The following is a 20298-nucleotide window of genomic DNA, read 5'->3' as shown; positions in this document are numbered from 1 at the left end:
GACAGTTGTGTGTGTGTGTGTGTGTGTGTGTGTGTGTGTGTGTGTGTGTGTGTGGAGAGAGAGAGAGAGAGAGAGAGAGAGAGAGAGAGAGGGGGGGGGGGGGGGGGGGGGGGGGGGGGGGGGGGGGGGGGGGGGGGGAAAGGGTGATGGGGGGATCTCACCTAGCAGTGTGGTTGGCCCTTTAAGAAATATATAAAAAACCGTTTTATTGCCCCACCTTGTCATGAGCCTGGAGATGCTCCCCCTGAGACCTAGGGTAACAGTTCTTCCCTTGTCTCCTGATCCTGTGATGATGGGCGCCGTCTCAGTCCCCTGGCTGTGTCCCTGTAGCAGCTGGTGTGGCAGTTTCCTCTGAGTTTCAGTGGACGAGCTTTTGTTTGTACCTGCACATGTCCTTCCGTCATTGAAGGCTCACAGCTCTCTTTTTGTTGCTCTTCCCTTGTAGTAAAGACTGAACCAGAAACGCCTGGGCCAGGCTGCCTCTCTCAAGAGGGTCCGACTCCAGTGAAAACGGAAGAAAGTTCTGAACTGGGAAACTATGTCATTAAGTAATTATTTCAGTCCTTTCTAAGGGAGTTGTGATTTTGATGTTTTTATGATACTTTTTAAAACCCATACCTGTGACAGCTGAGTATGTGTAGAGGTGTGTGTGTGTGTGTGTGTGTGTGTAGAAGTAAGCCCCTTGATGGGTGGGGACCTTATGTCCATGTGCAGTGAAGAACGGGGTTTACCGCTTGATGCACAGCTCGGCAGTCTTCAGTTAATACACAGATGTCACCTAGGGGTAGGCGGCCCTGGATTTGTTGCTTCAGAAGCCTCAGGTGGTACAGATCTCTCTCCAGTGACACCATGTGTTCTCTTTGCTGAATCCTTGTGTATGAAATATCTGTGGTGTAATTACTCAGATGTGTGTACACTTTATGTCTGAGTATCTACACACCTGCCTAACTTAAACAGCTGCCTTTTCACAGGCCATACACAGTCATTGCTTTTTCTAAAAATATTTCATGAAATTTTTCTAATTTCCAAATTGGGAACCCACCTCTGGCCATGTATTTTGAAATATGTCAAATTATTGGGGACAGTAGAAACTTAGCCACTTTCCCATGATGGGTGACAGCATGAGCTGTAATAACGCTAAGAATAGGCATTTGAAATAGAAATTTTCTGCTCTAGCAGCATTGAATTGCAAAAGGTATGTGATGATTTAATTTTAAAATATAAAATTAAACATATTTACATAATTTGCCATTCCTGGGGTCTCATCTGGTTTATGTTTAGAAGGGTATCCATGAAAGGAAAGACCTGCCCAGTACAGTTGGTTACATTTTAATTCCCTTGGAAAGAGGATACATACATAAATTGTGTGTGTGTGTGTGTGTGTGTGTGTGTGTGTGTAAATATATATGTGGCTAGAAACCACTGTATGTGTTTACTACCTTAATCTTTTTTTTATTCTCAGCATAGACCATTTAGAGACTATGCAGCAACTCTTAACAGCAGTAGTAAAGAAGATTCCCTTAATCACTGCAAAAAGTAAGATAATGATACTGAATATATGGATGCATTTTTAAAGCTGTGAACTACTTGGGATATTGAGTCACCTAAGTCATTTTGTAAATTCATACTCATGTGGTAGTTATCTTAGGAGGTTTTAGTTACAACTATAGCTCATTTGCAGGAGTTTAGCATTCTTGGTCAACGAGTTGGCCTTTTACTATTTCCACTGTGATTTATGGAAGGAATTTTTTACATTTGTTTTGTGTAAATCTTAGTAAATCTGTTGTGTATATAATTAAAACTGCATTAGTTTTTAGTGTTTATTAAGGCAAATTAGCCTTTGCCTGCCTATTGATACTCAGGCGTATGTTCTTGGGCAAGATGACTGTGAACATTTAAACTCCCCCCCCCCTTTTTTAAAGTTTATTTCTTTTTGAGAGTGAGATTGAGGGAGGGGCAGAGAGAGAGGGATAGTCCCAAGCAGACTCCATTCCATCATCAGCACAGAGCTCTATGCAGGGCTTGAACTCATGAACCGCAAGATCATGACCTGAGCCAAAATCAAGGACACCCAGGCACCCTGCGAACATTTATAGGGAAGGGATGAAACAGATCATCATATTACATTCATGGAAATATGAAAATGACAGGTCAAGTATCGCCTGCCTTGCTTAGTTTTTTTCTAACTGCAAAGAAATTCTCTTTTTTTTCTTGGTTGAAGTCCAGGGATCATTCTCAGGTAGTTCAAAGGAAACTTTGAGGGACGTTTTCCTAGCCCCGCAGAAAAAATTCAGAAATCTGTTTATTTTTACTTTAAACATTTTTTTAAATGTTTATTTTTGAGAGAGAGACTGCATAGGAGCAGGCGGAGGGGCAGAGAGAGAGGGAGACACAAAATCTGAAGCAGGCTTTAGGCTCTCAGCTATCAGAGCAGAGCCTCACAAGGAGCTCAAACCCATGGACTGTGAGAGCATGACCTGAGCCAACGTCGGACACTTAACTGATGGAGCCACTCAGGCACCGCAAAAATCTGTTTTTAAAAACTTAGATATAGGGGTGCCTGGGTGGCTCAGTCAGTTAAGCCTCTGCCTTCGGCTCAGGTCATGATCTCATGTTTGTGGGTTCAAGCCCCGCGTCTGTTCTGATAGCTCAGAGCCTGAAGCCTGCTTCTGATTCTGTGTCTCCCTCTCTCTCTGCCCCTCCCCACTCATGCTCTGTCTCTGTCTGAAAAATAAATAAAACATTAAAAAATTTTAAAAAAATTAAAAAATAAGTAAATAAAAACTTAGATATAAATACAGCATATTAGAGCTGGACAGCAGGTCAGAAACTATCTGTCCCCTATGGTCTCATTTTACAGATCATAGAACTGAAGCCCAAGAGGTGCTATAGGATGCCCGACGCCACTTAGTGAGTTCATAGTAAGGCCAGGGCTAGGCTTCAGACCTCCTGTTCCTGGTGGAGTGCCTTTAATAGGTAGTTTAGTGCCATGAAGCTTGCTCTGCCAAAGAAGCCGATTTCCCAGACAGGGAACTTGTTTTGAGTACATACCAATAATAAGAGGCCGTCTCTTTTAAGGAGAAGCCCTCTGTGTTACACTGGAAGTGAATTTGCCCAGTAAGGAACGTATATCCAATAAATAGGTCTAAAGAAACTTTGGGCTAGATCTCTCGCAGATAAGGTTTGATTTAAATCATTGCAACTTTATTCATAGAGTTTGCTGGATGTGTGCATTCTAGGTGAAGATGCCAGCTGTTTTTCTGCGAAGTCTGTGGAGCAGTATTATGGCTGGAACATTGGAAAAAGGAGAGCCGCTGAGGTAATCCCGTGTCTGCCTATCTGCTGTGCAGGCTGTCGCTGAGAACGTAGGAGGAAGAGAACCAGAACACATGTGCATTTTGGCTGCTTCCGTAAACCTTGTCTTATGGAACAGTGACAAAATTTGCAGTGTATTCTGTTAAATATTTAGTGGTAGAATTTTTTTCCTCCATTAAAAATCTCTAAACACTTGAGCTAGCCTTTGAAAGGTCTACTTCTTTATCCTGCGTTGGTAAAAATTTCTTTAAAAATCTTACATGAATTTCAGTATATTAAAATGAAGCCAGGTATTTGTTGAGTACTTCCAGTGTGGCAGCTCCTATGCCAGGTGATGGGGGTAGAGGAGAAAGTGGCACGTGTGAAGGCATGCTCAGGAAGTCGGTGTGGTGGGGTTGGGGAAGGTGGGGGAGAAAGGGAAGTAGGAGACCATAGGTTGAGACCAGATGAAGAATCTAGGCCAAACCTAGGAATTTCAGTGTTATTCATAAACATGTGGTAGACATTCCTTTCCTCCCTTAAAAAAATTTTTAACGTTTATTCATTTTTTGAGAGAGACAGAGCGTGAGTAGGGGAGGGGCAGAGAGAGAGGGAGACACAGAATGTGAAGCAGGCTCCAGGCTCTGAGCTGCCAGCACAGAGCCCGATGCAGGGCTGGAACCCACGAGCTGTGAGATCGTGACCTGAGCGGAAGTGGGATGCTTAACCAGCTGAGCCATCCAGGTGCCCCTCCTTTACTTCCTTTTATTTTTTATTTTTTTTATTTTTTTAATTTTTAAACATTTATTTATTTTTGAGAGACAGAGACAGCACAAGCAGGGGAGGGTCAGAGAGAAAGGGAGACACAGAATCTGAAGCAGGCTCCAGGCTCCGAGCTGTCAGCACAGAGCCTGACGCGGGGCTCGAACCCACGAACTGTGAGATCATGACCTGAGCCGAAGCCAGACACTCAACTGACTGAGCCACCCAGGAGCCCCATTTACTTCCTTCTAAAACTTTTAAAAAACACAATCAGACTAAAAAAAAATAATAATATTGAGGAGTTAAGTTAGTATGATAATTTACAGTGGGTGATTTATTTGAACACACTTGCTAAGTTTAATTATGGTTTAAAAAAATTTTTTTAAGTGGCAAAGAGCAATGACAATGAGAAAAGTTTTACAAGAAATATTGGAGAAGAATCCAAGATTTCACCACCTGGCTCCCCTTAAAACGAAGCACATTGCTCACTGGTGTCGCTGCCATGGCTACACCCCACCTGATCCCGAGACCCTGAGGAGCGACGGGGACTCTATTGAGGATGTGCTGACCCAGATCGACAGCGAGCCAGGTACACCTTCAGTGGGGCTCACCGGGCATCATCAGTAGCCTGAGAGGTGTTTCCGTGGAACATGCTCTCATCGCTTCAGCCTCCACAGTTCTTGGATCACTTCAGCCCTAGAGGACTTGAAGAACAGGAGTGTTTGCTCACCTGTAGCTGAGTGTCCCAAGCATTGTGCCCCAGCCAGGAATGTCCCAGCCCGTGACATACAGCAGGCACACAGTTAGCATCATTTCTTCTTCGAAGACTTTCCTATCCCACCTCCCTTTCTCCAGATAGAAGTGACTTCTCCTCCTTTTGTGACCTTACAACCCCTCGCAGACAAGTCTACCCAACCTCCTTGCAGATGGCGATGCCGCCTTCTGTGGTACGTTCTCTCCAGGCCTCGCTAGGAAGTGCAGCAACCAGGATTGGAGGCTCAGTTGGAAACAACTAATAATGTTGCAGATAGGATGAATTGTTGTATGGTTTAGAAACCAGCAGTTGTGCTGCATGGGGTGAGAGCAGGGCATAGATGGTATTTTGAGTTTCACCTTTATAAGAAGGGTTGTTTTCCCCTCCCAGCCCTACTTGTGTAGAAAAGCAGAAGCTCCACCCCTGTCTGAGGGAGCCTGGGGCCCAGGGACACTGTGGGGGCACTCTGAGACTTGGCACAAGTTCCGTGTTCTCCATGAAGCTTTCCGGAGAGCCCTCGTAGAGGACAGCCTTCCTCTGAAACCCAGCAGCACTTAGTTGAACCTTCACAGTTTGTCAGAAATAAATAGCTCTTTGGAGGATAGAAACCATATTGATTACCTCCGTACCTCATTGGTAGCATACGTGAAGCACAGTACTTTACATAGACAAAGCTTTCTGCTAATATGACCGATTAGTTTGTAAGTACCCAGTCAGTGAGGCAGAAGAAGCCAGGAACTAATTCCCTACCACCACCCTGCTGGGCACCCCTAGCCCCGTCTTGTGCCTAGTCTGAACCTCACTTCCTTATCCTGAAGTGAAAGGCATGCACTGGAAGATTCCCAGGTCCTCTTCTGGCTCTCAAGTTCTAAATACTCTTTGTTATAGACTTTGTGTAAATCAACTTGTTAAAGACTAAAAATGTTAATAGTACTTAACCTCTGAGCAGTGAGAGGTGCTTATGTGGGGTGATTTTTATTTTCTTCACTGTGTAGTTTTAAATTTTCCAGATTTAAAATATGAAAATCAGTATGGTCCTTAGTATTTGGGGCTTGAAGGGATGACCTAGTTCTTAGTGGCATAAGTCAGAATTATGTAGTGTCTGTTTTGTCTTAGATTGCAGTCACATCACATGTACATTAACACAAGATGCCGGTCTCTATGCTTGTCTGTCTTATGAATTACTAATTTTCACAGTTACAGATCCATAGAATTCTAAAACTGGAAAGAAGGTCAGCTCCCCTGATACTTATCCCTTCTTCTCTGGGTCTCAGACTGTTGGTCTTAGAGAGATGGGAAGTCCTTTTCTTTTGCCACCACAGCTGTCCTAAGACTGATTTCCTCTCATTTAGAGTGCCTGTCGTCATTCTCCTCTGCGGAAAACCTCTGCCGGAAACTGGAGGACCTGCAGCAGTTCCAGAAGAGAGAGCCAGAGAGTGAAGAGGAGGTGGATATCCTCAACCTCCCAGAGCCATTAAAGATCAACATCAAAAAAGAACAGGAAGAGAAACAGGAAGAAATGAAGTTCTACCTGCCACCAACACTGGGATCTGAATTTATTGGTGACATCACACAGCAGGTAGGGACTGTGGCCTTTGGTCACAACCAGGTGCTTCATGCTCAGACCCTCAGCCTTAGAAACCGACCCCAGGCTTTCCTCATAAGGTAAATGTGTGAGTTACTTCTGCCTGGTGGACTTGGGATATGCTCTCCAGGCGTCCCCTTTGCCACATCAGGGCAGGAGAACTACTCGGAAGGGTTGCTTGCTGGCCATGGAGCTGAAGCCGGAGGCAGCGAGATGTAGGCAGTTTTTTACTTTCATCTTTGTTCTCATTTGCCTCAGTAGAGGCACCGTGCCCTCATGTGTTATGACTCCCACGTGCCCGGCCTGCGGTGTGGGCCTGGTGTGCACTAGCCTGTGGTGCCGGGGAGAGTTCTCTCTCCACCTCGGCTGGAGCTCAGCAGCTCTTCAGCATCTGCCACCTGGTCTTGGGACCCAAAGTGGAAGACAGAATTTGTTTTCATTTACAGGAGAAAATGCAAAATGCGGCAAGACACAGTTTCCAAGTATATGTTCATCACTTTTTGCAAACAGGCCCTGAAGTCTGATTCCAGGCTTTCCAGCGTCTTGATCCCACTATCAGAATTCATGGCAAATCCTGACCATGATCTTCATGAAGGAGATTTAGGGGTAAAAGTAGGATAATAATAGCATCTTTTTAACAACTACTCAGAAACAGAGATAGGACAGCGTATTCTTCCAGTTGTTAATATTTCGTATTACTCCCCATGACTTTTGTCTACATTGCTTGTAGAGTTATTCTTTCAACTGGACATCCCTTTGGGTAGCTGAGAGGCAAGCTTTTTTGGAGAGAGGTTATCGTTAGTGTAGAAGAAGGAACAAATGGCTTTCTTGTGCTTTTCCAGATTGGCATCGCCCTGCAGCCCGTGGCACTTCAGAAGAACGTGTATGCGTCGGTGATAGAGGACATGCTGTTTAAGGTGGGTGCCGGCTGGCAGCAGAGGGCCCCTGAGCTGCCTCCAGGGGCTGACGCACTGCGGTGCCAGCCAGGCAGGACAGTCTGCGACCCAGGCTGTTCTGAATAAGGGACAAAGGCAGGAATGGAAGAGAGATGATACATTTTAAGATTTTTCATCTTATTCAGGCTTAACATTTTCTCTTTTTTCCTCCTGATTTTTGAATCAAGTAAATCATGGGTCTTCTGAGTGTTAGAGCATCTATAAGACTTTTTGTGCTGCTGTTACTCCCATGATACTTCTTAGTGCCTTTTGAAGCAGCCCGAGGTGAGAGTGCTCTCAAAGCAAAGCCTTGGGTTTTCTCCACATGTCACAGCAACATTGAAATAACCACAGTTGTGCTGTCCCTGGGCAACAGGATGACAAAATCGCTTTCTTACCTGCCCCCCTCACAGCAGACGTAACTCACCTGTTTTCCTTGGAAACAATGTCGGATTAATGAACGTTATCCTAGGGCGTATCAGTGGCTCAGTTGGTTAAGCAGCCGACTTCAGCTCAGGTCATGATCTTTCAGTTCGTGAGTTCGAGCCCTGCATCGGGCTCTGTGCTGACCGCTCAGAGCCTGGAGCCTGTTCCGGATTCTATGTCTCCCTCTCTCTCTGCCCCTCCCCTGCTCACGCTCTCTCAAAAATAAACATTTAAAAAAAAAGTTATCCCCATTGATAATATCTCAAAATTGTAGCCTCTATTTTTGTGAGCTAATATTCATGGTCTCTTACTTGAACCTTGAGTTTTTTCTTAAGGACTTTTGATCCTGAGATACGATTGTCTCCAAAGTTTTGTGTATGGGATGGGGTCAGATGTGTCCCTTCTTACCAGCAGGCGGGTGCCTGTTTTTGAGAGTAACTGTGTCTTCTGTCATAGGCCACCGAGCAGCTGGTGAACGACATCCTGAGAGAGGCTTTGGCCGTTGGATACCAGACAGCATCTCACAACAGGTACTCAGACCTCCTTAGTCAGTGGTACCAGGTTTACAGGTCTTTCCTGACGGTTCGGTTGCCCATCCAGAGGTCTTATACTTACTGAAATCAATCCAGTTGGAGATGGAGGTGCCCATGCTTGGGACATTCTCAGAGCCAGACAGTCTCCTGGGTCTGTTTGGTCATTTTGAGAGACTTCATTGTTGGGAAAGCTCAGCGTTGCCCCGAGATCTGTATCTTTAGATCCAGTGTTCTAATACTACAGGGTTGAACAAATACCAGCTTTTTGCAGTTAAAGATAATAATATTGTCCATTATGTGTCAGATGCTGGGGTCAGACATTGCATATATTACCTGATTTGTGTTCCGTTGGAAAACCATAACTCCATTTTTAGAAGTCAGAAAGCCGGGCTTTGAAAGTTAGTATTCCCTGCCTTTCCTGGCACATGCATGATAGAACTGACATTCACCTCAGACGTCATTGGCTCTAAAGCCCACAGGCTCACCACTGCTTTGCTGCCTCCCTAATTATCACTATTCAGGATGCTTGAGTTTTGCCGTTTTCCTAGGTAAATGGCAGGAAAAAAGAATGGCAGACAGGCCTTTCTTTGTTCCATATCCTGCTTTTTCTTTCAAAGGAAACAAGTATTTTATACCAGAATGTGTGCTTAAAGCCCGTCATAAATTTGTAAAATTGTATCAATTGTACATGAAGAGGCCTCGATTAGAGGACTCTTAGGTCAGACTTCACAGGAGTATAATACATTGGGCAGCATAGAAGACATCTTTAAAAAGAAGGAAGGGGGAAACGGGAATTCCAGGAATGCTCCTTTTCCGCCATGAGATCCAAGAGTGGGCTGAGTGCCTTCTGTGCCCCCTGCGCAGGGCCACAGCCCTAGCTGTGCAGATGCAGGGAGCCTGGGTGCTCTTGAGGAGAACGTTTGACATTACACTCGGCCTGGCAGGATGCCATCTCCCGTCTTCCCAGAAGACCGAAACATAGGCCCACAGGAGTGTGGTCCTTTGGGCTTCTAGTCGGCTAAGACAGTTAAAAAAACATCATTCTGTTTTGCTGTCCACTTTACTTCCTTCCTCTTTTCTCAGTCCTCAGAGTCTTTTTTCCCCCATTCTAACAAGTTCTAGAAATCCATCTCATGCCTGTGACTGGGAAGTCAGATTTGAGCCCTAAAGAGGGCTGGCTCTGAAGAGGGCAAGCCAGTCTTGACCAAAATGAAAGTAATGAGGAAAGAGAATGCACGTGGCCTCTCTGCACCCCACGCGGCCCTAACCCCAGTGTCAGCACTGTCCCCTTGCAGTAGGGCCTGTGTACGGGGCGGTCCGCTTGATAAATGGATTGATTCAATTATTAAATGCTTGAGAAAATTGTACCTAATATCCTTTGTTTTTTCAATAGGATTCCGAAAGAAATTACAGTGAGCAACATCCACCAGGCCATTTGCAACATTCCTTTTCTGGACTTCCTCACAAATGAACACATGGGGATATTGAATGAAGATGAGTGAATAAATAAAGATGCCCCTGGAAAAGCAGGATGTGAAGATGTAGCTGAAGCTTTGAACTGTGATGTCTCTTCTCCTTGGGGAAGGAGGTTTTTTTCCGTGTGCCTCAGAACATTATGACTACCACACCCTTGTCTCCACCTAATTCACTGTAACACCAGGGCGTTCAGTCCCAGATCAGATCCCTTAGGACAGAAGGTTGTTTCCTGATTCTAGAATGAAGCTGTGAGTGGATGCGTGCTCCCTCAGCTGGCCTTTGCTCACTCTCTGTAAAGGGAATCTCAGAGCTGGGCCAGGCCATGGGTAGCGGGTCCTCCTCTCCTCTGGGCATCAAGGGCCACGTTGGGCCTGAGCCTAGGCAGCGAAGACTGGCACGCTGGAAGTTTTCGCCCATTCTGATGCTACAGGCAGCTCCTGCAGTTACCTGGTAGCCTCTGGAGATGGACTGGGCTTTGGCCCTCGGTGGCCGTGGCATGACGACCCAGTCAGCTTTAGGAAGCTGTAATGCCTGTGAAAAAACAAGCCCAGGAGCCTGCATGCCGAGCAGCAGTCTTTGTTCATGGAGCACAGGAACATGACCACAGCCAGGGTCAGACCCCACCAGAGGTCAGCGAGAGGTTTGCTCTAGACAGGAAGCTCTTAAAATATGTTAGGAATTGAGAACACAAATCCCAGGCACTCGGCAGACTTGTACCAGCTTTGCGTGCATGCGGGGCAGAGAGCTGGTTCCACCCCGTTTGGGGTATGTAGGAGCCGCTGCCGCTGCGCCCATGCTGAGTGGCCTCTGGGGCAGATCTGCTGGGATTGGATGTCCTGACAGTGGATTTAGTGTCCTGTTCTTCTCCATTCATTTTTTTCAAAGAAAAGCGTTTCAAGGAAACATTGAGTGCCTTAAGGAGAAATGACTCCTGAAGCTGAGAGGCAAGAATGTCAGTGCTCAGAAGCAGGGAGAATAGATGGTACCGTATGTAGAGCCCTCTCAGTGGGAGAGGTGAACAGAAGAAGGAAGGTTAGCAGTGCCCTGTGTGATGTCCAGTCCCATTAAAGATACTCTGTCCTACTAATCTTCCTAACATAGTCTGTGTTGAAGGAGAGGAAAGAATTTATTCTGTTAGGAATCTGCTCTGTGGAAGTTTGAAACCTGTAAGTAAAACTTATCCAACAAACATAATTCACATTTAATGAGTCCATTGGGTGTTTGGGTCAAGAACCGAAGGCAGGGTGATGACTTGAGAAATCTGCACTTCTTTATTCAGCATCTGAGGATTGCAGATGCAGAGGCAAATCTATTCAGTAAGATTAGGTCACGTCCGGGCTTAGTTTAAAAAAAAAAAAAAAAGTTTAGTACATAAAGGCTCAGATACTCTCTACATGAACTACTGCAGGCAAAGTTAGTGGGCAAGTGCATAGATTTATTCAGCAGTGGATGGTGACATCTACAGGATGGAGGATCTGATCCAAATGGTAGTAGGTCCACTTAGTACACATATGGCAGCCTAAAGTAATTCTTTTTGCAAATGAAATATTAAATGATTTAACAGTTCCCATATGTTAATGTTTCAGATGTATTTGTATCAAAACATGTAACATAATTGTTAAACAAGTCTACAATAAATCTTTTAGTATTTGTGATGGGTTCTTCGGAGTTTGAAGCGTTATACTTTATTATGTCAGAACTGGAATGGGACAGAGGTATAGGTATTTGTATGTTTACATTAATTCTTCTGCTTCTTCCCAACAAGAATTAGCAAGATAAAGGATTACAGTTACATAAAAATCTGGAAAAAAAATTGGAAGATGCATGTTGACCATGGAAGTAATTATTTCTGCCAGCTTTGGGGCAAAGGAAAACTAAGTGAGCTCAGAGCCTCCTCAAAGCCAAGGCAAAGAGGGAAAACTTGTCGGACAAAGCAGCACATTGGTTTTTTCCAGAAAGCTAGGATTGGTCTGTGCTGAGGTCTGGAAGAAGTCCCTCCTGTGACACAGTCCTGCTGTGACCATCTGCTATCAGAATGGCTAAAAAAATGCAGAAATATTTCAGAACTGACCACTTTATACATCCACCCTTCATAAGAACTAAGGGCTTTGAAAACTTTGGTTCTTCAAAGGCAAGAAGTTCTGCAGGGAAGAATGTGATGGAGTCCAGGTAGGTAGCTTTCTTGGGACCAGACTTCACTTACTGTCAGCCTCTAGGGAAGTGAAGTGTCTGGAGGAAGAGGGGCGGTGCTGGGGCTCCTGTCCTGAGCGTGTGTCTCAGCCAGTTCTGACTGGAGCCACAGGCAGTGCCTCGGCTGGGGACTCCATCTCACTGAAGCCTTTGTCAACACGGCTGGCAGAGTTGACCCCCCTCAAAGGGGAGCTTCCTCCATCTGCCCCAGGGTGGGCTGCAGGGTTGTTCTCTCAAAACTGCTTTTTGGATTTTGGCTTAAGATCCTGGTGTTAGTACAGGTGTGAGAGTATTCCCATTTGTGACAGGGTTTCTGAGTTCTGAAGCACCACAGAGCAGAGGCCAGACCTTGGTCTGAATGCAGGTGAGGACTGGGGGGGCCTCCCTCTGGCTGGGCCTCACTGTGTCCTCGAGGCTGGTCAAGGCGACTGCTGGCAGTGCTAACATTGGTTATGGAAACATTGATTTCGAACTTTCTTTTGGCTGAAATTAGCTAACAGGTTGAACTTTTTATTTTTAAAAACATTGTTCTTTACAGAATACAAAAATGCTTATTATGTAGAAACTTTAGCAAATATAGTAAAGTGTAAAAAATTTGTTACCCATCATTCCCCTTCCCATTAGTATCCCAATGTATTTTTCTTGGTCTATTTTTATATACTGTGTGTGGCACAGGTGGGTTCGCACCCCACAGCTGAGACTGCGCTCTCAGGCGCTCTGGAAGGCCACTCCGGTAACACGGTGGAGGGGAGGCTCCACTGAGACCTAGACGTGGTGGAGAAGTTCCTTCTTCAGAACCCTGATCTCCTAATAATAAAATATGGTGAGGAAGCTGACCGAGTTGGGGGTTTTGTGAAAAGCTGGCTGGTCCAGTGCACTCCAAAAAGGTTCCTGGGGCGTGCAGTGTGCCTTCCAGAGGCTGGCCAGGCCCGGCGGTGGGGGTGGGGGGTGCTTCGGCGGCTGCTGCGGGGCCAGGAAGGGCAGGCCCGTTAACCCCATGAGGTACCGCACCCGGGGCCGGGGCGAGGGTGGTGTGCATCCCACACCAGTGTGGACGGCGGTCCAGAGGGAGAGGCCCTAGTGTTTGCAAGCCTCCAAGGGACAACCAGCAGTAGCCATGATACACTGAAGTCCTTGTTACCAAGAGGCAGATAAAGACGTATGAGAAGGTGCTCCATGTTTATGATTAATTTAAGGAAATTAACAAGAAATTGTAACTGCATTTTTGCATTTAGTAAAATCAGATTGTACGGTTAGTCTGTTCATTCCCCACAGAAAGCACAGCAGCAGGCAGTCTCTTCCCTTAGAAACATGCAAACCAATGATGTCAAATAATGGAGCTCTGTGTGTAAGCATATGGTTTTGGTTCTGCCTTTAAAATGATTCAGAGCATTCCCTTTGCAGGACTGAGAGGAAGGCTGTGCCAGCCAGAGCGAGGGACCAGGCCCCCTCCAGCTCTCAGGAGCTGTGAAACCTGAGTGCCAGTGTCTGTGGCTTAAGTGAATGCTGGCCAGACAGAGCCCTTGGGGCTAAAGAGGGATAAAGATCTCAAGGGAAATCCTCGAGTTTCCTTTACCAAAAATTGCCCTTAGCTTGTGCCCCCTAATCTCTAAGAAGGGACAGGAACTCCTTCAAAGGTGTGACCACCTGCTGTGCAAACAGAGCCATCCTGGCTCCCTGTGGCCACGTGGGCTGGGACTTACTGGGAAAGGAGGCAGCTTCCCAAGGACAACAGCTGCCTCCGCACAGCTCCCTGGGACTGTAAGAGCACAGGGTGGGAGTCTAGGGGCTGGTTAGAGGACACTTTAAAGTCTTTCAGGGAGTGAGACTAATGCCACTTCTTCCCCCAGAGGGGGAACATGTGTACCGTGTTCCCATCTAGTCAATTATTAAGGGAAAAGACTGGAATTAGTAATAAAATATGGGACTCAGAAACCTCAAGATAATGTCATTCATTCAGTACTTTAAGCACTCAGCACAAGAACCCTTTCGTTAAAATATAAGGGTCATTGTGGCCCTAAATTCTGTCTTTGAAACTGAAACCATATGATTGATACTCTTCCTTTTGGAAATGTCATCCTGGTTACTCAGCATCATCATGAGTCACATGCAGGTGATTACCTAAGATTTCCTCTACAACCTGAATGAGTGGGGCCATTTGTAGGACTATCCAAGAACAGTACCATGAGTGACCATAGGTTACACAGTTACCATGCAGCCTGGGGAAACGACGCGGACCTTACTGGTTTCTTTCAAGCACCTGTTATGTCCATATTCCTCAGCTCTCCTGGACCACAGTAGAATCGATCCTTAAGTCTTCAGATTTAAAAACTGAAGGTAGCCAAAAGAGGCAATTAAAGAGCTGAAGCCTTCTATAATCTTCTCGAATAAGAGGATGTTTGAGGCCCAGAGCCCAGCTGTATGGGGTCATGTCCATCTGGGCCTCTGCTCTGCACCAGGCCCGCAGCGGGGGAGAGTGGTGTGCGAAGCAAAAGACGGGCCCTTCCCCGGGACAGATGGGGACCAGTCCCAAGATCTCACTGCGATCCTCATCGTGGCAGCAGTGGGTTCTGGCTCCGCCGTGGCCCTCTCCTTGGTGGGCAGTCACACGTTGAGGATCCGGGTTGCTGAGGCCTGGAAGATGGCTGATGGGTTAGGGGTAAACTTCTTCCTCCCCTCAGGGGCCTGAAAAATGAAATGTGGCCCCATATCAGTGTGCCTTTCCCTTAACTTTCCTCTCCCCCCAGCTCCAGAAAGAAAATTCAGTTCTCCTGTCCTCCGCGGGTTGAAGACTGCTGCTGCTGACCTAAGGGGCCCCAGGGGGAAATATCTGCAGGGGGCAAGGACTTTCCATTCTGCTCCCTGAAGCCTGAATTACCTCCCTTCCGTCTTCTTTCTCACAGACACTAGGGACTTGGAAGGCCCATCGCTAGTGCTCAGTGGTAAAGGGTAAAATGGATTTAGGACAGGAAGGGACACCCAAGCCAGCACTAGGGAGACACCTACATGGCTGGCAACAAAGTACCCTCTTGGCTCTCTATTGAGGGATGACTGGGTGCTTAGTGCTGTCTGTAGCCACAGTGATATTTTGCACCATCAAAATATGACTCAATCCCTCGCCTGGGAAAAAGGCCTGTGTTCCCACACCCTACGCAGCCGGGAGCCCAGTTCCTTGCCCCACAGCTCCAGTTTCAGGCTGACCTGGAAGCTGACCCCAGAGCTGCTGTCCCATCCAGAGCTGTGGCTTGTGAGGACTGTGGTAGGTTTTGCCTTTGTGGATCTTGACGGCTTCACTCCAGTCCAGGCCTGGAATTCCTGTCTGCAACAGAGAACACGGTCCCCTGCCTTGCACAATGTCAGTCATCCCTCCCGACTCCTCAGGGGCCACTGTCATTGCCCTGTGCTTCCTGGAATGCCCTGGCCAACCTCCACTGCTAAAATCCTGCTTTGGATCCAGATGCAAGCACCTAGGATGTGCCAGGCTTCGGAAATCATGTCTCAGCCCTTCCCTCGGTGCTCCCAGTTTTGCCCTAGACCCCCAGAACCTTGGATGGTCACCACCACCCCAGCTCACTGGTGGCCCTTACATCCACAGGCCATGTGGCCTAGATGGCACCCAACATAGCACAAGTCATCCATACTTGGTCACAACAGAAGGAAAAATAAGACTCAGCATCCTGTTTACATTTTAACTCCTACAGAAACAGGATTGTAGTGGTGACACTCAAACTACAAGCTGGCCTGGCTTTTGCATGGCACTGTGCACATGGGCATGCCTGCCTAGATGTGAGGGGAGCTGGTGGGGAGGTTGGGGGCTGGCTCCCAGGAAAGAAGTGACAAGGCGGGCACAGACTCACTCCCTGTCCCCAGAGTAGCATTTTTTAACAAAGACTTTATTCCTCAATTCCTCTGCACACACACAAAAGCCCTATTTCCTATAATTCTCTCAACTCCCTGCTAGACAGTGAGCTCAGGAAGGCAGAGACCTCCCGTGTCCATGGGAGCACCTGGCCCAGGGGGTGTTCAGTAGAAGAGAGTCCAGCTGGCCAGGGGCAGCACCCACATGTGAGCTGGGTCCATTTCCTGTCTCATCCCACCCACAGCCCTGGCTGGGTTTCAGGCCTAGGAGTTAACAAAGCTGCCTGTTCTTGGCAGCAGCACAGCTGGGCACCACTGGGCAGGCCGCTCGTGTGGGGAGCAGCTGCACCAGTCAGTGGTCAGCACTTGGGGGTGCCAGGAGGCGAGCGGGGCCCGGGCCCGATAACATCACTTTTGCTTCTGAAGCTGCAAGGTTCCAAAGACCAGCTGCCCGAGCCATCTGCCATTCTGTTTCTCCTGGGGAAGCGGGTTCCCCCACTGGGCGTGCCCTTCTGTCCCCAAACTGAGCTGAGCCTTGGGCCTGGCAGCCTCAGCCTGCCACCCCAGGGTGGCTGCAGGGGTCCCAGCATGGAAAGTGACCAGAGGCAGGAGCAAGAGTGATGCCCATGGCTGCTCCTGGGGCAGGACTGGTGCAGGAGACCAGTGAGAAAAGTCTGCAGTGGGGAGGGAGAAGGGACCTCAGAGACATCGTGACGGTCTGGGAGAGAAGGAGGGCAGAAATGGCTCTGGCAAAGAATAAAAACACAGCCGTGGACACTGTGCGCCTCCCCTGACCAGGCTCCACTCCCATCCAGCTCGTTTGGGCCTCAGCTGGACCCTGGGGACGGCCATCCCTCTGAGGGTCAGGGGCCACCTGTGGCAACACCGAGAGCCCTGGGTTCTCACCCCAAAGGGCTACAAGCCCGTTCATTGCTGTGAGCCTCAGTTTCCTCATGAAAAAGGCTACTGATCAACATGTATGAGGTTACGATGAGCCTTTGTGCTGGGCACTCCAATGGTTAGCCCTTTGATTCACCCAGGCAGGAAAGAAGAACCTGGAACAGACAGAGATCTAGAGTGGGTGGAGCTAGAACCTGGGCTAGCGAATTCCAGAGGGGAGGCTCTGGGAGCTGCTCAGGAGAGACCCAGGCTGGCTGTGAGAGCAAGATCCTCTGCACCTATCTGGCCAAGCAAGTGAGGCAGTCCGCTTTCACAGGAGCAGCAGGGGCTGGCGAGTGGCCACAAACACTCTGGTATCTTTGGATTCCCTGGATTTGTTAATTTTCTTACTGAATTTCTGCAAACCATTCTCTCAGATAACACGAGTCTTACGTAGAGTCAAGATGGACCTGCACGTGCCAAGTCCTGGCGTGGGGAGGTGAGGGGTGCCAGAGGTCAGCTGGCATGGGGTTGGGGGAGCCAAGTTCAGCAGTGGTCCTGGGTCTTGGCCAGAGTTGGGATATGGGGGCTGAGGGAGCCAAGCCCTGGGTATTTCTGTTTTACAAATGAGCAAAGGGTCAGAGAGACCAAGTGGCCCGCCAAGTTTATACCCCAGGGAAACGAGAGCTCCGGTGAGTCCCAACTCCTGGCAGAACCTTTCCACTACTGCAGGACACCTCAAGAAACTAAGGGAGATAGATTCTCTCCCCAAGGAAGATAGTCTGTGGGAGGTCCTGAGCCTGGTGCCTGGTATGGGCTAAGCAGAGAATAACTTATACCTTAAGTATTACTGGAGCTGAGAGGACCCAGCAAGATATTCAAAGCTACCATCTGCTCAAGACAAGTGAGGGGCCACTTCTCAAAGCCCAGTCTTTGCCTGAACATCCCAGTGAGGAGGAACTCAGCACCCCCGGGGCAGCTCCCACCATCCTCCTTCCGTGTGAGTTATTAGAAAGCCCTTCCTTTCTCTGAGCTGAAGCTAGCTCCCCACAGGCTCTGCCCCTGGTCCTGTCCCAGGCTTGGAACATCAGCCATTGGAAGGGGCTGCTCCCCCCACCCCGGCCCTCTCACCATGGGCCCCTCCAGCCAGACCCGGCACACAGCACTCAGAAGCCTCCACAGCCTGGCTAGGTAGGGCCTGGCTCTGTGTTTGCTCTGCCCCCTGACGTTCCCCTGTGAACCTCAGCAGCGCGGTCAGTGAACATGACCCATCAGGCAACTACCATTCCCCATTCAATTCCTGAAAAACTGCATGCCCAGGAAGGAACCTCTGGGGAGATGGAACATTCTACATATCTTGAAAATTACTATATGGAAATTCTACCTTAATACCTTTGATTTAAAAAACAACAAAACCGGGCTGCCTGGGTGGCTCCATTGGTTAAGTGCACGACTCTTCTTATCAGCTCAGGTCATGAGCTCAGTTTGTGGGTCCAAGCCCCGCATCAGGCTCTATGTTGACAGCACAGAGCCTGCTTGGGATTCTCTCTCTGCCTCTCCGTCTGCCCCTCCACCACTCATCCTGTCTCAAAATAAACAATAACCAACCGAGGGACAAAGTTAATACCTTTTTGCCCCTTTAATTCCACAGGTAGTTTACACTGAAGAAATTGATAAAAGACAGCTACTAGGATGCTTATCACAGAAATTTTTTCTCTAAAAAACTTCTTTAAAAGGTAATAATTTGGAAAACAATTTGACAATAAAATATTATGCAAAGGAAAAAAAAAAGTAATAATTTGTGTACATGTTTCAAAATAAACAGTTCTTTAGAGAGTGAAAACTCACTCAGTGCCCTTCCCCCCAACCCCCGGCAGCATCCCTTCCTTCTCTCCCCTGCCTCTCCCCAAAGTTCATTTTTTCACACATCCATCCAGAGATAACCTATGCTTATTTGAGCAGATGAGTATATATATTTGTTTTAAAAACACAAATAACAGGCACACTTTTTTTGTGGGTTTTTTGGACATACACCCATCCGAGATCTTCGGCTATCAGTACCTTCTAGGCCTCCCAGTAGAGGTGCCCATCCTCTGGGCAATAATTAACCAGCTCCTACATCAGTAGGACAGTGGGACTGTTTCCATCTTCTGCCATACAATGTTGCAACATACCTTATATTCCTTAGTTCCCACTCCATCCAAGGATACTTGGATGAAAAACTCCTGGAAATGAAGTACTGGATCAAAGAAAGTGTTTTTAATGGTCAAAAATTAGAACATCCGAAATATTTATTCAATGATAGGACAGCAGATTGATAACTGGACATATATATCAATATGGGAATAAATTTATATCCCTAGGATAAAATGTACATGTTATCTTTTATATCATGTTGTAAAAGAACATCTAGTAACATGCACAGATACCCAAAAACAGATGGAAAAATGTGTACAGTAAGAATCTAACCACAGAGGAATTACAAATGGATTACAATCAAATGTTCAGGATTAGAAAGCACTACCAGTTTGGGTGGGATTAAGGAATGTTAATGTGTTGTATTTTCTATAATTTCCAGTTTTTCTATGGTGAGCTTATATTACTTTTGTAATAAGAGAAAAAAGACAGACCTCGGTTGTCCAGGGGCAGAGCTAAGGTGGGGGCAAGTAGACCCACAGATCTGTCCTCGGTGAAAGCTAAGTCAAAGGCTCTCAGTCACTCATATCCCCGGGGGAACACCAATCGGAAGCCCCGTGTGGTTCCCACCGCCAATACATCCACAGTGAACTGGCCAGTCAGGCAGCTGGCCTGCACACACCCTGCCTGTGGTTAGGCCCATTTGGTAGAAGTTAAAGCAGATTTTAACTCAGTCGAAGGCAGGGCTTTCTGATAGGGCTGCCCAGGAGGAGAGCTGGCTGCGAGCGAGGAGTGAGCTCCCTGTCGGCAGAGGTGCTCGCTCATTCACTCAGGCTGGTCAGGGAGCAGCGAAGGCAACGCCTCCAGTGCTCTGGGACCAAAGGGGATGACCTCTGAGGCCGCCCGCATCTCTCGCACCTCCAGAAGCGGTGTGTGATGGGGACTCCACGCGCCCTCTCCCTCCCACCCAACCTGGTCCTCCTGGCTCGCAGCCTGTTCCGGCCACCACCGGTCCCGACTCCATGCGCTCCCCTGCCTGCAGCCCCACCATACCTGTATGATGTGGTCACCGCTGCAGCCGCGTCTGCGTCGCCCATGGGGAGCACGTAGATGCCCCGGCTGGGGGCCGTTGGGGGCTTGCTCCTGCGGCCGCTTGCACCGGGCCCGCGCCCCGGCGGTTCATCTCTGGGCCCCGCGGGTGTCCACACACCGAAGTCCCGCTGGTACTGCGTGAGTGGCACGTCCCGGCCAGGGTCCCGGGCACCTGCAGGGGACGGGCCCCTGCGCGAGGCACCGGCGCCCGGTCCCGGCTCGTCACTCTCGAGGTCCGAGTAGTTGTGCAGGGTCAGCGGCACCGCCACGTCGGAGCGGTCCAGCTGGTTCCAGCGCCGCGCCAGGCAGCAGAGGCGGCTGATGCAGGGCCACGCCATGCCGGCCCCGGTGCCCGCCGCTCTGCTCCCGACGCTCTGG

At 48.1% G+C, this 20298-nt stretch overlaps 2 protein-coding genes across 5 annotated transcripts in view; one reads left to right on the top strand and one right to left on the bottom strand.

Moving 5' to 3' along the window:
• The window catches only part of YEATS2 (YEATS domain containing 2), a 123666-nt gene extending 112240 nt beyond the window's left edge, over positions 1 to 11426 (top strand). For all 4 annotated transcript variants that reach the window (XM_029939792.1, XM_029939789.1, XM_029939790.1 and 1 more), the window contains 8 exons: positions 446 to 548; positions 1463 to 1536; positions 3240 to 3319; positions 4444 to 4645; positions 6163 to 6389; positions 7238 to 7312; positions 8213 to 8286; positions 9683 to 11426. In XM_029939792.1, the coding sequence (XP_029795652.1) occupies positions 446 to 548; positions 1463 to 1536; positions 3240 to 3319; positions 4444 to 4645; positions 6163 to 6389; positions 7238 to 7312; positions 8213 to 8286; positions 9683 to 9791 (944 nt within the window). In that variant the 3' untranslated portion in view covers positions 9792 to 11426. The remainder of the gene's footprint in view (positions 1 to 445; positions 549 to 1462; positions 1537 to 3239; positions 3320 to 4443; positions 4646 to 6162; positions 6390 to 7237; positions 7313 to 8212; positions 8287 to 9682) is intronic.
• MAP6D1 (MAP6 domain containing 1) lies at positions 11180 to 20285 on the bottom strand. The gene is made up of 3 exons (XM_029939794.1): positions 19882 to 20285; positions 15157 to 15274; positions 11180 to 14640 (listed from the first exon to the last, which is right to left on the bottom strand). The coding sequence occupies exons 1-3, from the start codon at positions 20256 to 20258 to the stop codon at positions 14560 to 14562; spliced, it is 576 nt and encodes a 191-aa protein (XP_029795654.1). The 5' UTR covers positions 20259 to 20285; the 3' UTR covers positions 11180 to 14559.
• Positions 20286 to 20298: the final 13 nt, after the last annotated feature.

This window comes from Suricata suricatta, chromosome 5 (genome assembly GCF_006229205.1).
Source record: "Suricata suricatta isolate VVHF042 chromosome 5, meerkat_22Aug2017_6uvM2_HiC, whole genome shotgun sequence".
In the NCBI taxonomy this organism is placed as follows: Eukaryota; Metazoa; Chordata; class Mammalia; order Carnivora; family Herpestidae; genus Suricata; species Suricata suricatta.
This window is presented reverse-complemented; position numbering and strand designations above follow the sequence as displayed.

What these genes read in the sequence shown, in the direction of transcription:
- MAP6D1 (XM_029939794.1), bottom strand. Translation starts at nt 20,258, where the DNA reads ATGGCGTGGCCCTGCATCAGCCGCCTCTGCTGCCTGGCGCGGCGCTGG. An exon ending in GCGGTGACCACATCATACAG is followed by an intron (nt 15,275 to 19,881) that starts GTATGGTGGGGC and finishes TCTCTGTTGCAG; the next exon opens with ACAGGAATTCCAGGCCTGGA. An exon ending in GCTCTGGGGTCAGCTTCCAG is followed by an intron (nt 14,641 to 15,156) that starts GTCAGCCTGAAA and finishes TTCATTTTTCAG; the next exon opens with GCCCCTGAGGGGAGGAAGAA.